Here is a 16,420-nt window from a genome sequence, read left to right as displayed (position 1 = left end):
GTGAAATTTAGTTTAACATTTTGAAATTAACTTAGAACTTTAAAAACTGTAGTTAACAGCAACTGCCTGTCAGTGGCAGTTAACTATTTAACTTGTAAAAAAATGACCCTGATGGAAGAAACTCCTTAATTCTACTTAGTATGTCACACAAATAACATCTAAGAGGTGAAAATACAACTGTAAAGCACATCTAATGAACAAAGATTCTGATAGGAGTTATTACATCCAATGGATACATTCTGCAGTGTTCTCTTGGTGTCATTTTACTTCTCCAGATGTTCCTAGATAATCAGTACTTCTGGCACGAAATGCTAAACATTTGGCTATAGTGTATGATAATGGTACTCATGCTAATAATATCGCAATGCTTTTTTTGAACAACAGTTTGCATTTATTCTGTCTCCGCCCTGGCCTCAGGCCCTCATCCATGCCTTTGTTAACTCTAGACTTGACTATTCAAACGCACACCTGGCTGGCCTCCCACATTCCACCTAACGTAAACTTGAGGTCATCCAAAGCTCGGCTGCCCGTGTCCTAACTCACACCAAATCCCGTTCACCCATCACCCCTGTGCTCGCTGATCTACAATGGCTCACGGTTAAGCAGCGCCTCGATTTCAAAGTTCTCATCCTTGTTTTCAAATCCCTCCATGGCCTCGCCCCTCCCTATCTCTGTAATCTCCTTCAGCCCCACAACCCCCCCGAGATATCTGCGCTCCTCTAATTCTGCCCTCTTGAGAATCCCTGATTATAATCGCTTAACCTTTGGTGCCATGCCTTCTGTTGCCTAGGCCCTAAGTTCTGGAATTCCCTGCCTAAACCTCTCCGCCTCTCTACCTCTCTTTCCTCCTTTAAGACGCTCATTAAAACCTACCTTTGACCAAACTTTTGGTCACCTGCCCTAATTTATCCTTATGTGGATCCATGTCAAATTTTTTGTCTTAAAATATTCCTGTGAGGCGCCTTGGGACGTTTTACTACGTTAAAGGCGCTATATAAATACAAGTTGTTGTTGTTGTTTAGATTGCTCCTTTAATGTAGAAAAATGTGCTACGGCACTCAACAAAAGCATAATCAGACAAAAATCGATGCCAAGTTAAAGATGGGATATTAGGAAAGGCGACAAAAAGCTTGGTCAAAGAGTTTAAGTTTTAAGGAAGGTCTTAAAGGAGTAGGGGGAAGTGGAGAGGCAGAGGGGGTTAAGGATAGAATTCCAGAGCATAGGGCCTAGAGCATAGGGCCTAGAGCATAGGGCTTAAGTTGCCAATGGTGAGGCAAAGAGAATGCAGGATGCAGAAGAGGCCACAGTTGGAGAACTGCAAAGTGGTTGGAGGGTTGGAGGTAAGGTGGGATGAGGCTATGGAGGGATTTAAACACGAGGCGGAGAACTTTAAATTTGAGCCATTGGGGTAACAAGCGCCAATAAAGGCCAGGGCTGATGGGTGAACGGAATAGGTTACAGGCAGCAGAGCTTTGGGTGAGCTTAAGTTTACAAAGTGTAAAGGATTGGAGGGTGGCCTAGACAACACTGGAATAGTTCAATCTGGAGGTAACAAAGGCATGGGTGAGGGTTTCAGCAGCAGATGGGCTGAGGCTGGGCAGAGGTGGGTGATGTTACAGGGGTGGAAGTAAGCAGTCTTTATGGTGGAGAGATTATGGGGTCAGAAGCTTAGCTCAGGGTCAAATAGGACTTCAAGGTTACATCTGCAACAACATTCAAGAAGCTTGATACCATCCAAGATAGAGGTGTTCACTAGAGAGGTGCCCTTGCCACTGGACTCGATATCCCCTTCCTCCTAGGCTGACACACTATGATTGTAGTATGCATGATCTACAGGGTGCAAAGCAGCAACTCATCAAGGTTATTTCGAAAGCACCTCCCTCCCTTGTGACCTCTACCACCAAGGACAAGACTAGCAATGTTGTGAGAACAGCATCACCTGCAAGTTTCCCTCCCAAGTCCTACACTGTCCTGACTTGGACAGATTTCTCTGTTATAAGATCCCAGAGACACCCTGGTACCAAATGATTTGGTTAACCTGTATTGGGGACCGTGATTTAACTTTATTCAGCACAAGGAAGACTTAATACATTACAGTATTCAAACAGCAGTTACAGAGTATAATTGAGACTTATATTACCCCTGAAACTCTGGGTAGAAGCCGCAACTATGAGTAAGCTGCATTCTGTGTCTCTTGTCTCTCATCTCTCTTTATCTCCTGGGTGTCTCCTTGACACTTCCTGAAATCTTCTACTCTTTCTGAAATCTTCTACGCCTGAAATCTTCTGCACTTTGTGGCTGTTAAGACCCCCTTTTTATACCCTTACTCTCATTCAAAACCTATGGAGTCCTCCTGAACCAATCACTGGCTTATGCCCCAAACCCAAATCCAGTCATAAAGATGCCACGTCCGCAGCACCCTGGCTTATGCAGGTTCTAGTCTTACGACACTCTTACATCATCTGTTTTTGACCATCAAGACTCATATCTGGGGTTGTTATGGCAACACAAACAGAATATGTCCCCATAATGTCCTTGCTGTTCACTGCGAGAGGTCTATGTTTTTAATTCGCCCCAGATATCATAACATTCCAACACAGTGGCAGCTGCACTTGACCTTGGTTCCCAGGCTAGCTGACTATTCGACCATGGCAGTCTTCTTTCTCACCCCAGGCTGTCTGGTTACAGCTTACTCACAGACTTTTAATTATAAGCAAAAAGGGTTACATGTCATATATAATTCAGGTTATCATTGCATACAATTGATGATTACAAACTTCTAAGTTTAACTCATTGTTGCTGGGTCAATATACTGGAATTCCCTATCACCACAAGGACTGCAGCGGTTCAAGGAGAAGGCACAGCACCACCACCACCTCAGAGCAACTAGGGATGTACAATAAATGTGTCCTTTCCAGTGTCACACATTCCAAGAACAAATAAAAAAACAAAGTATATTGATATGTTTACTTAAGTCACATGCTCCACTGAAAGCCGATATGTAAACATTTCCTATGAAGATTTCAGTGATACAATGCCTGTTATATTTCCGTGTAGTGGCCTTCTAACAGGGGTTCAAATATTGATTTTAAGCCTTGCCTGCCACAGCTCCCTGTAACATCACCACGTGATATGTATTATCCTTTCCCCACAAATACACAGAACGCTTTCAGAAAATAAATTCAGCTGCTATTTTCTTTCTCAGTAACTGAAATTTCTAATCTAATTAAAATAAAATAAAAATATATATTGCTCGATAACATGTTGCATTTATGCATTGAATTATCGTTTGTGACTTTTATTGCCTTCATTAAAGTATTTACTTAAAAGCTCAGCCTCTCCCAAAATCCTGGACTCGGTCTGGAATACTTTTGCCCAGAGCTGTGACTGAATACAAGTTGTACAACAGGTTGCCCAATTTCCCAGGAGGCACCAGTACCATTTAATCACCTGAACTACTGACATTTTTGCTCAGTCGTTTTTCAAAATTATTTGAGGAAAAGCTGGAGTAAAATTTCAGAGCTTTATTCAGTTAAAGTTGTATTGAGGCTGCGTGTGTGCACATGTTTGTGTGTGTATGAAAAAGAAAGAGGCGCAAATCTGGCCGACAATGCTGGTTATGCACCTCTGGCAATCTTTTGTTTATCTTCAAATTCTAAACAATATTCATTATTTTTCTCAATGGTAAAATTAAATGGTATCTTTCAGAATAACAGTGTTTCAGTTTGTGTGGTTTTGAAAATTATTTGAGTACGAATCTAGCTGATGAATTTGAGTACGTTTTCAAATGAACTTTTAAATAATAGCCATTAACTTCATTTTTTGCTTGTGAATGTGTACCAAAATAAGAAAGAGAGAGAATATCCTATTGTTTACATTTACAATTTGTAAAGATTTCCTTATCTAGCTTCAGTGGCTGAGTGAGGCACTAATTGTTTGCTCTGTGGTACTTTTTTATATTAAGCTGATAACAACATAAACCAAATACCAAAGCAAAATACTGCAGATGCTAAAAAACTGAAATAAAAACAGAAAATGCTGGAAATACTCAGCAGGTCAGGCAGCATATGTGGAGAGAGAAAAAGAATTAATGTTTCAGGTCGATGACCTTTCGTCAGAACTGGAAAAAGCTGGAGATGGAACAGGTTTTTAAGCAAGTGTAGGGGCAGGGAATGTGGGGAGGGCAGGAAAGAACAAAAGGGAAGGTCTGTGATAGGATGGAAGGTGGGAGAGATTAAGAGACAAAAGGGATGGTGGTGCAAGGCAAAAGGAGATGGTAATGGGACAAGTTAAGAAACAAAAGATGGCTCTAGATGAAGTGTAAATGGCGATGGCAGAATGATCGACAGCTGCCATGTGAGAGAGAAAAAAAATGATAGGAGCAACAATTTCAGACCATAACCTCTGCCCTTATCTTTTTTTTCCCATTTTCTTTCTGCCCGAGGGCTGCCAGAACCGAGCAACACCTCCCCAGTGGTGCCAGACCTATGCTCCCCATCTCTGCTGACAGTTCCCAGAAAGCCAAGCCCCACACTCCACCCTCCGTTCTGCCAATCTCCTATTTCCCCCTGCGTAGCGCTTCCAAGTCACAGCACGTCATCCTCGTGCTGCCAAATCCCAGGGCTATTCCCCTGTGCTACCAGTGCCCAGGACCATCTCCAATGCTCCTAAATGTTCACAGTCCCCTCCCCCACACCCACCTGTAGTACTTCAAAATAGCAGGGCGCTACCTCCAACTTGGTACATCTTGAAATGCCATTTTGCTGCTTTTCCTTGGCTATTACAGTATAAAGGTAAAGGATAAAAATGAAATACAGTGGTAAAGGAATATTTCAAGCTGATGTCTCGCAACATTGCTCATGGTCAGAGGCTATTGAAAAATAGGATTGTTATGCCAAGTAGTAATATCAGGGACACAAATCAAAATACCGCGGATGCTGGAAATCTGAAATAAGAACAGAAAATGCTGGAAATACTCAGCAAGTCAGGCAGCATCTGTAGAGAGAGAAACAGAGTTAATGTTTCAGGTCGATGACACCTCATCAGAACTGGGAAAAGTTAGAGATGTAACAGATTTTTAAGCAAGTGTAAGGGCAGGGAAAGGGAGGAGGGGAGGAAAGAACAAAAGGGAAGGTCTCCTCTACATTGGGAGACCAAATGCAGATTGGGTGACTGCTTTGCGGAGCACCTCTGTCCAGTCCGTAAGCGCGACCCCGAGCTTCCGGTCGCCTGTCACTTTAATTCTCCGCTCCACTCCCACTCTGACCTCTCCGTCCTCGGCCTCTTGCACTGTTCCAACGAAGCTCAATGTAAGCTCGAGGAACAGCACCTCCTCTTTCGATTAGGCACTTTACAGCCTTCTGGACTCAACACTGAGTTCAACAATTTCAGACTATAACTTCGGCCCCTATTTTTCTTTTACTATTTTTTTTCTTCATTTTTCTCTCACATGGCAGCTGTTGATGATTCTGCCATTGTCATTTACACCTCATCTAGAGTCATCTTTTGTTTCTTAACTTGTCCCATTGCCATCTCCTTTTGCCTTGCCATCATCCCTTTTTCTTTTAAACTCTCCTGCCTTCCATCCCATCACAGACCTTCCCTTTTGTTCTTTCCTCCCCTCCTCCCTTTCCCTGCTCCTACACTTGCTTAAAAATCTGTTACATTTCTAACTTTTTCCAGTTCTGACGAAGGGCCATCGACCTGAACCGTTAACTCTGTTTCTCTCTCTGCAGATGCTGCCTGACCTGCTGAGTATTTCCAGCATTTTCTGTTTTTATAGTAATATCAGGGACATTGATCTATCAGCATTGAGGATGGCCCTGTGATCTGGGAGCACTTGGAAATGGGAGGAGGATCTGGAAGTACCAGGTAGAGTCTCAGTTTTAGAAGTAATCCTGGGATGTGGAGCAAGCGTGCTCCTCCTGGCCTCACAAGGATACCTTGGGCCTGCACTGTCCCGGTGCCCCCTGCCCCTCCCGATTGCAATCATTGTCGATCTCTTCCTTCCTCGCTTACCTTGCTGGGGACCATTTCTGTGGGTCAGAACCCAGGCTTTATTTCTCTTTCTAAAGTGTGATTGGTAAGATCACTCAGAGGTTAAACATCTGGCTGTTGAGTCAAGTAAGGTATTTTCAGTTACTGAGGGACACACTATATATACAAATCTTTATATAATGGTAAGTGAGCGGAAGCACTGTTTTACAAGGACAGAAATATTACACCGGGTGAACACAATGGGCAAAATGTCCCTCAAACCATGTGCCAAACCTTGCACAAAGTGGATGGCTAATTGGACAACAGTGGGTGCATTGCCGGCGCTTTTCCATCCATTAATGTCGAAGGATAGAAAATCACTAGCAATACACCCACGGTTTTCGAGTAAACCGACCACTGCATGCAAGATGGCACCGGGGAATTTCAGAAAACTTTGGCCAATGTATTATTCTGCTGCTAAAGTAAAGATGGCTTTTAAAGACTAAAATCTCTTAAGGCCCTGGAAATCTGCAGGATGACGTATTACATAGTAAGGGTCAAGATGTGTCCACCCTAGCAAGGTTTGTGGGGTCGGGAGGTCATGTGACTTATAAGAAAGTGGCGTGCTAGGCACATCTGTGGCGCTCTCCACCCTCCCCAAGTAGATAAAAATTCCAAGAAAAGACTCCTGGGATGGGGAGGAGGTATGGGGTTTCCACCTCCCCCCCCCGCCACCAAAGAAAACTGAAGCTGCCTCCATGGCCCTCTTAAAAAGGGGACTGCTTGAAAACATGGAAGATCCAAACCACAATCCTGGCCTATACCCCCCCTGACTTGCCCACAGTTGCCATTGTGTCTCAGCAGACTTACTTGCACTGGGTCCCCAAGAAGTCTCAGGACATGGGAACTGCGCTGCTTAGAGTCTCCTCCCGCCCTCGGTCGATGGCCTTGTAAAGGGAGGCGGGCAGAGGCTTTGCTGCTACAGGTCATCCCTAATTCTAGAGCAGAACCTGGCATAATTGGGTCAGCCTAGTTTCTGGCCATTCTACTTGACTCCCTCTGAAGTTACAGCAGGAGACCACTGACACGGCTGGTGGTTTTTCGGGCCTAATTGTTTAGCTGGGTGAGTTACTATAATGACCAGTTGAGAAGCTGCAGACATTGTGACCCTGACATTTTGCACTGCAGGAGAGTTTGTATGTTGCATACAAACCTTTGTCTGCTTTTGCTTCTTTATTCCTTCCCCCCACCCCCCCCCCCCCCCAGTGCGAAATGGAAACATAGAGAGGAATTTTAACCCCCAATAATGGGTGGGCTTGGGTCAGGTGAGATGTAAACATTAAAAAAATCTCAAACTCGAACGCAATCCGCCTCGAACCCGACCACTTCCGTTTTTAATGGAGGCGGGACGGGGGTGCAACCAACCTGCTCCCAGGAGGTGGGTTGCTCTTATACATATGTTAATGAGGCTGCATGCCTCACATTTTAGCTCAGTATTAAATGTAACCCTGGCCAGCCAGGTTTCCCAAGCCTCCGGATACTCAGCAGCTAAAGGGAGGCGAGGACTGCTGTGCGGCAGAGGTAAGTGTCTTTCCAGCACTGCTTGTGGACCAGGAGGAGCAGGAGTGCTTCCCCTCAGCCCCTAGCTAACCTGCTTCCCACCCCGCGATCGAACCCCACCCCCCCCCCGCGATCAGACCCCTCCGCCCCACGATATTACTGATCCCCTCCCCATGATCACCGACCCCCTCCGCAGAATCAATGGCCCCCTTCTGACCCCCAATCTTGGCCCCTGATCTGTCTCCGACCCCTGCCATCACCCCCCTGCCAAATGAATCTGTACCCACCCCCTCCTCGTGATCTCTACCTATAGTAATCTGGGATGTAATGCTAAATTATCCACCAGATGGAGACAAATATTAAGGGATCATATTTACCAGTATTAAGGTAATGTCCTGGCACACCACTTATCAAGGTAGTGGCATTGCATTCTGGGTATGACTCAGAAGTTGATCCTCCATCTTTGTGATCGCACAGTAAGAAATAGATTGTGTTTGCTGCAGCTGTAAGAGCTATATTCTCTGCTACATATGTATAATTAAACAGTTGAGTTTTGGTTCCTGAAGTCTGGCTTATCTCAGTTTCTGACCTTCCCACTCGGATATCACACTACCCCAGCAGCAGAAAACCTATCTGCTCCTGGCTGCAGCCTCTGCTGCAGTATCCCCAGTCCAACGGGCAGCCAAGCCTGTCAATTTGGCTGGCTTCCAGGTGGGAATCCTGTTGGGGAAAAAAAAGCACACACAAGCTGTGAAGTTAAAACTCCACAGCTACCGACCAGAACTCCCCCAACCCCCCACCCTGCCCCCACCCCCGGCTTGGAAATCCTGCCCCAGTAAAGATCGGGGCCATAGATTCAACACGTGACGCCTGATATGTGATGCGTGTCTGAAGTTTGATGTGCAGGAAGTATGTGCATCAATAAGGGTCATTTTACAAATGCCATTACTGGTGGGCAGCCTAACTGTCAGCTGCCAATATTGGGAAATTGCAGGTGTTCGCCCATACAATTAATGGATGCAAATCTTGAGCTTGTGATTTCCCTATATGCATAACTGCTGGATGGGTCTCCCCTCAGAAGGTCCTCAGCATTAAATAAAAGGATTATTGATACCTTAAGGTACCTAAGCCAAGAGAACGGGACTTTGAATGGAACTCTTTGCTTTTCTATCTTGCAAAACCCTTTGTTTTTCTGTCTTGTCAACTGCAAATCATTGGTTAGGATGGTGACTGCATAGTTTTGAAGCAATCGGTAATGTCTGTCTGTTTTATTTTACAGATCAATACCACATTAGCAGCCATCGCTATGGTGAGGCTAACTTTTGTAACTACAAGCATTGCTGCATTTGTGGCTTTTCAGGCATTTGCTTTAATCTTTATCTACTCCAGACACAAGGTTGATTTATCCCTATCTGATGAACAGAATAACAAAGTTCACATCCTTATTCTTTCATCCTGGAGATCAGGTTCTTCCTTTGTGGGACAAGTATTTAGTCAACACCCTGATGTCTTTTACTTAATGGAACCTGCCTGGCACGTATGGGTACGTATGTATCAAAACAGTGCAAAGGTCTTGCAAATGGCTGTTAGGGACCTTATACGATCTACATTCTTGTGTGACATGTCAGTATTTGATGCCTACATGGATGAAAACAGACAGGTATCTGACTTGTTCCAATGGGAGGTCAGTAGAGCTCTCTGCTCACCACCTACATGTGACTATTATGAAAGAACAGACCTCAGCAATGACATAACATGTAAGAAACATTGCAACATGTCCAAATTTTTTAAAATGGAAGAAGCATGCAAAACCTACAGTCACATTGTGCTCAAAGAAGTGAGATTCTTTGAGTTAATGCCACTGTTTCCTCTCCTCACTGACCCCTCACTGAACCTCAAAATCATCCACCTTGTTAGAGACCCTAGGGCTGTCATTAAGTCTCGTGATAAGTCAATTTATGCACTCATGCGGGACAACGGTATTGTTTTGGATGGTAAACCCATAGAAAAAGATAATGCTGAAGCATCAAACTACGAAGTCATGAAAGAAGTTTGCAGAAGTCACATACAGATTCATGAGACAGCAACCAAGAAAGCTCCAGACTTTCTGAAACAACGCTATATGATGGTGCGGTATGAAGATGTAGTAAGAGATCCAATTAATGAGATATCGGCAATGTATAAATTTGCTGATTTAAGTTTGACTCCAAAACTTAAGTCTTGGATATATAACATCACACATGGAGAAGGAAGTGGATCAGCATTCAAAATAACATCTAGAAATGCTAGAAGCATATCGCAGGCATGGAGGACTGAGGTACCATTTAACAAGGTTTTAAAAATACAGGATATCTGTCGGGGAGCCATGAATGTGCTTGGATATCGACTAGTTGGGACTGAAAATGAACAGAACCTATTATCCCTGGATCTTGTCTTACCGCGGAGAAAATACAAGTTTACCTGGTTGAATTCTGATGAAAATTCAGTTTAAATCATGAACGTAATTTTGGGCAACCAAGAATTTTGTGTTCATCTGCTGTTTCTGATTTTTTAAAAAGCCTTCTGAAGCATGTATGAAGACCAGAAGGATTATCACATCCTTACATGAACATTATTGAACAATCATATTGCAAAGTTGTCACTGGCTTCAAAAGTAGGCCACATGTTTCCATGATATTTTATCTTTTTTGATAAGTTACAGTGATTATCACTGCAATTGTAAGATATGCACGTTGACAGATGCAATTCATGCTATATTTAGCAGCTAATTCTGGAGTGGGAATATTTTATTTTTGGGAGGACTATGATAAATTCTGTTTTAATATGATTATTTCTCTAGTGAAGATAATTCGTCTCTTTCAATATTGTCTGATTTTGACCTTATTGTGAAGCAAACAAAAGGTCCCAATGCTTTTATGTGGAGTGCGTAGGACTGATTTTACGTAATTGTATTTCTGGCAGGAGCTCATATTTGGAAATCATTGGTGCATGCGCCAGGATATTCTGTGCATAAAATGAATGGGCAGTAAACTGCGAGAAATGCATCAGCAGTTTCCCATTATGCACATCCAGCTGGCAAAGCTCATTCAGTTAATTACATGCTTGATTTTAAAGTTTACAATTATAAGGAGTTTCACTCTCAAAATGAAGCATTTGCCGAATAATCAAAAGCAATACAGTACAGGGAAACAGTTCAGAAAAAAATACTTTTAATTTATAATTTGATGATTCTTTTTGTGCTAATCACAGTGAAGCACCAGGTTCTGGACAATATGATGTATTTCCACCTTGGGCACCCAGTGCCAGTAGAATACACTCCCACGTCAACACAGCATGGCCACATACAGAGTAAATCTCTCTCTACTTTGCTCAACAAAGTGCCTTAATCCACCTCAAGAAGAAAATCTCTGACTGCACCAGTGCCTTTATATTTTTTATTTCTATTTTCCACACCAGTCATCCTTGTTGGCCGTCCGAATTAGATAGCAACAGAAAGCTTGGTATCCTGCTCTGCATCTGCTACACTTGACAAACTAGTTCAGAACTAATTGGAGCAGATTCATGAGTCAGTTGAATATATTATGCCATTCTCATTAAATTGGACCTTGTAACTGTCTGCTGGGTCTTCCACAGAAGTTCACACACACATATTCACACACAGAAGCACCCACACCCACACAGACAATGGGAAAATTGTTGGATTCTTGATTTATGTCTGTATTGTGGTCATTTGGTACTAGTTGGTTCTACATTGTATGCCAATTGGAATTCAGAGTCGACCAATTATTTTTGGTCTGCTATTCATATATAAATTTTGGGTTATTAAAAGTTTCTGGGAAAATTTACTCCTGTGTGTTTGTACATGATATTGCGGTTTTCAGTCTGTGGGCAAGACAGTGGACATTCTCTCCCACATAGTGAGCAACACTAGTCCTCTAAATCTGTTGTGAAATGCAATTATGAACCAGTTAAGCACCTGAAATAGCACTGGGAAGATAAAGCTAGCTTATAACAATAACAGCAACAACTTGTATTTATATAACTCTTTTAACAATGAAAATATCCCAAAGAGCTTTACAGAGGAGAAACAGGTACCATGCAGTCGGGAAGGAGTTAAGAGAGATGACAAAAGCATGGTTGGAAAGAGATTTTGAGAACACTCTTAAAGATGGAGAGAAGTAGCCAGGTGAGACATTTTATAAATGGAGCTTCAGAGAATATGACCAAGATGGTTGAAGGTTTTTCCACTTTTGGTGGAGCGGGGGATGCACAGGAGACCAGAGACAGAAGAGCAAAAAGCACAGACTGAATGTAGGAGTAGGTTGCAGAGGAACGGTGGCACGACGACATGGAGGGACTTGTAAATGATGCTGAGAATTGCTCACCAAATCACTAGAGGTTCGGGTGTTACTGAGTGAGAAAAGGCAGTTTGACAGGTGAAGAACTGCAAATCCTCTGCAAGTATTCGGGAAGAGAAGGCACACAATTAAGTAGCCACTGACCACACACACCATACAGAAATACATCGGGCATGGGAAGAAATACCTTAAAGCAGACAACATTAGTGAGCCACTACAGTCATGTGGTTAACTCACGTGAAGGGCCCTCAGCAGGTTGTCAATGAAATCCTGCAGCCAGCCAACACACTTGCTCTTTCCACAAGGGAATTACTTAAGAGTAGTAGATTCCTCTATCAAACCTCCTCTCAATCTTCTCTGCTGTAAGGAGAACAACCCCAGCTTCTCCAGTCTATCCACGTAACTGAAGCCCCTCATCCCTGGAACCATTCTTGTAGATCTTTTCTGTACCCTCTCTAAAGCCTTTACATCCTTCCTAAAAGCGGTGCCCAGAATTGGACACAATACTCCAGTTGTGGCTGAACCAGTCTTTTATAAAGGTTCATTATAACTTCCTTGCTTTTGTACTCTATGCCTCTATTTATAAAGCCCAGGATCCCGTATGCTTTTTTAACCACTTACTCAACCTGCCCTGCCACCTTCAACGATTTGTGCACATATACCCCCAGGTCTCTCTGTTCCTGCACCCCCTTTAGAATTGTACCCTTTAGTTTATATTGCCTCTCCTTGTTCTTCCTATCAAAATGTATCAATTCGTACTTTTCTGCGTTAAACATCATCTGCCATGTGTCTGCCCATTCCACCAGCCTGTATGTCTTCTTGACGTCAATCCCTATCCTCACTGTTCACTATACTGTCAAGTTTTGTGTCATCAGCAAATTTTGAAATAGTGCCCTTTACACCTAAGTTCAAATCAGTAATCTGTATCAAGAAAAGCAATGGTCCTAGTACCAACCCCTGGCAAACACCACTGTATAGCTTCCTTCAGTCTGAAAAACAACCGTTCACCACTACTCTCTGTTTCCTGTCACTTAACCAATTTCGTATCCATGCTGCCACTGTCCCTTTTATTCTATGGGCTTCAACTTTGCTGACAAGCCTATTATGTGGCACTTTATCAAATGTCTTTTGGAAGTCCATGTACACCTCATCAACCGCATTGCCCTCATCAACCCTCTCTGTTGCCTCATCAAAAAACTCAATCAAGCTAGTTAAACATGATTTGCCTTTAATAAATCCATGTTGGCTTCCCTTAATTAATCCACACCTGTCCAAGTGACTTAATTTTGTTCCAGATTAGTATTTCTAAAAGCTTCCCCACCACCGAGGTTAAGCTGACTGACCTGTAGTTGCTGGGTTTATCCTTACACCCTTTTTTGAACAAAGGTGTAACATTTGCAATTTTCCATTCCTCTGCCTCCACCCCCGTATCCAAGGAGGATTGGAAGATTATGGCCAGTACCTCCGCAATTTCCACCTTTACTCCCCTCAGAATCCTAGGATGCATCCCATCCGGTCCTGGTGACTTATCTACTTTAAGTACAGCCAGCCTTTCCAGTACCTCTTATCAATTTTTATCCCATCCAATATCTCAACTACCTCCTCTTTCACTATGACTTTGGCAGCATCTTCTTGGTGAAGACAGATGCAAAGTATTCATTTAGTACCTCAGCCATGCCTTCTGCCTCTATGCATAGGTCTCCTTTTGGTTCCTAATCAGCCCCACCTCACCTTTTACTACCCGTTTACTATTTATACGCTTATAGAAGACTTTTAGATTCCCTTTTATGTTAGCTGCCAGTTTATTCTCATACTCCGTCTTTGCCCCTCTTATTTCCTTTTTCACTTCCCCCCTGAACTTTCTGTATTCAGCCTCGTTCTCACTTGTATTCGCAATCTTTAATCTGTTAAACGCCCCTTTTTTCTGCATTATCTTACTCTCTATCTCTTTCTTCATCCAGGGAGCTCTGACTTTGGTTGCCCTACCTTTCCCCCTCGTGGGAATGTACCTCGACTGTACCTGAACCATCTCTTTAAAGGCAGCCCATTGTTCAATTACAGTTTTGCCTGCCAGTCTTTGATTCCAATTTATCCAGGCCAGGCCCGTTCTCAATCCACTGAAATTGGCCCTCCTCCAATTAAATATTTTGACTCTAGATTGCTCGTTGTCCTTTTCCATAGCTAAACTAAACCTTATGATACTATGATCATTATTCCCTAAATGTTCCCCTACTGAAACTTGATCCACCTGACCCACCTCATTCCCCAGAACCAGATCTAGCAATGCCTCCTTCCTCGTTGGGCCGGAAACTTACTGATCAAGAAAGTTCTCTTGAACACATTTCAGAAATTTTTCGCCCTCACTGTCCTTTACAATATTACCATCCCAGCCTCTATTAGGATAATTTATTTATTCGTTCATGGGAAGCGGGCATCGCTAGCAAGGCCAGCATTTATTGCCCACCCCTAATTGCCCTTGAGAAGGTGGTGGCGCCTTCTTGAACCGCTGCAGTCCTTGTGGCGAAGGTATTCCCACAGTGCTGACTTTGTTGTACTGGTTTGTTACAACTGAGTGTCTTGCTAGGCCATTTCAGAGGGCATTTAAGAGTCAATCACATTGCTGTGGGTCTGGAGTCACCTATAGGTCAGACCAGGTAAGGACATCAGTGAACCATTTGGGTTTTTATGACATTCTGTCAGTTTCATGGTCACCATTACTGGATTACTAGTCCAGTAACATAACCCTATGCTACCGTACCCCCTATATTGAAGTCCCCCATTATCACTGCTCTATAGTTCTTGCACCTCTCTGTAATTTCCCTGCAAATGTGCTCCTCTATATCTAGGGATGGGCAATTAATGCTGGCCTTGACAGCGACGCTCAGATCCCATAATCGAATAAAAAGGAAAAAAATCCTTCCCACTAGTAGGTGGCCTGTAGGATACAGCTAGTAGTGTAATGGCACCTCTATTGTTTCTTAACTCTAACCAAATAGATTCTGTCCTTGACCCCTCCAGGACATCCTCCCTCTCCAGCACTGTAATATTCTCCTTAATACCACCACCCCATCTCCTTTTGTTCCTTTTCTGTCTTTCCTGGACACCTTGGGCAGGATTTTCATTGGGCCGTGGAGGCGGGATTGGAGGCTTGTGGGGGGTTAAAATCCCAAAATCGGGGGGCACAACCCCATCCCGCCCCCAACCCGCCTCCATGCCAGTTTCAAAGGAGGCGGGTACCCAACCCGCACTGGGACCCGTCTCCCCGAGGCGGGAAGGGGATTAGTGCCAATTAACTGCCTGTTAACAGGCAGTTTTTAGCCTAATCCCTATTTTCATTCTTGAAGTGTGGGATTCCCGACAGCTCCAAACCACGGCAAGTTAGCGAGGTGGGCCGTCGGGCTGAAGGACTTGGAGGGGTCGAGATGTCTGATGTTCAGGTGAGTGATGGGTGCATGAGTGAAGAGGTAAGTGTGTTTGGTGTGTGTAAAGTGTTTAAAGAAGTTTTACTTATGTTTACAGCCTTCCTTCCTTCAGGTCTCGGGAGTCCCTCATCTCATGGCACAGAAAGCAGAATGGCTGCGATCTGTCAAAAATTGCAGCATTCAGCTTTCTGTTCCGGAGAGATCTCTAAATCATCCTGAGAGGAAGGAATTAACTTAGAGTACAGATTGTCAGTGTTTGACAGCTTCAAAGAGCTGTCAAACGCTGACATTTCATCTGTCAAAAGGTCTTGACAGATGAAATATCAATCTATGACGTCACCTGTTGCCGGGTGGCCCTTAATTGGCCTGCTGAGCCCGCTGGGCTCAACAAGGTCAATCAAGTCAAAATCGCATGGGTTGGCTACAACTCGATGGAGGCGGGACTACAACCCCGAAAGTTGTAGTCCCGCCTCCTCAATGAAAATCCAGCCCCTTATATCTAGGAATATTTAGTACCCAATCTTGCCATTTTTTGAGCCAGGTCTCCTTTATCGACCCACATCATATCCCCATGTGGCTATTTGCACCTGCAGCTCACCAACCTTATTTACCACGCTTCGTGCGTTTACATACATGCACTGTAAACCTATCTTAGACATTTTTGTATTTTCTCTTAGTCTGACCCCACCTAATACCGTACTATCTCTTACTCTAGTGCTATCTGTATCTCCCACTCTTTTGTGCATCTTGTTTCTCCTTTCTAATGTTACATCCTGGTGCCCGTCCCCCTGCCAAATTAGTTTGAACCCTCCCCAACAGCACTAGCAACCCCCCCTGCGAGGACATTGGTCCTGGCTCTGTTGAGGTGCAGCCCGTCTGGCCTGTACAGGTCTCACCTCCTCTAGAACACCTCCCCAATGTCCCAGAAATCTAAAGCCCTCCCTCCTGCACCATCTCACCAACCAAGCATTCGTCTGCTCTGTCCTGCTATTTCTAAACTCACTAGCGCGTGGCACCGGGAGTAATCCGGAGATTACTACCTTTGAGGTCCTGCTTTTTAAACTCTTTCCTAGCTCCCTAAAATCTGCCTGCAGGACCTCATCC

The 16,420-nt window shown here is 43.8% G+C and overlaps 1 protein-coding gene across 3 annotated transcripts in view; it reads left to right on the top strand.

The window, feature by feature from the left end:
* chst6 (carbohydrate sulfotransferase 6) overlaps positions 1-11,381 on the top strand; it is a 99,161-nt gene extending 87,780 nt beyond the window's left edge. For all 3 annotated transcript variants that reach the window (XM_085991709.1, XM_085991710.1, XM_085991708.1), the window contains exon 2: positions 8,816-11,381. In XM_085991709.1, the coding sequence (XP_085847835.1) occupies positions 8,843-10,027 (1,185 nt within the window). In that variant the 5' untranslated portion in view covers positions 8,816-8,842 and the 3' untranslated portion in view covers positions 10,028-11,381. The remainder of the gene's footprint in view (positions 1-8,815) is intronic.
* Positions 11,382-16,420: the final 5,039 nt, after the last annotated feature.

The sequence above is a fragment of the Somniosus microcephalus genome, chromosome 6 (assembly GCF_052327205.1).
Source record: "Somniosus microcephalus isolate GS21.2 chromosome 6, FLI_Smic_1.0, whole genome shotgun sequence".
NCBI lineage: Eukaryota > Metazoa > Chordata > Chondrichthyes > Squaliformes > Somniosidae > Somniosus > Somniosus microcephalus.
The sequence above is the reverse complement of the archived record's forward strand: the minus strand, read 5'-3'. Positions and strand labels throughout refer to the sequence as shown.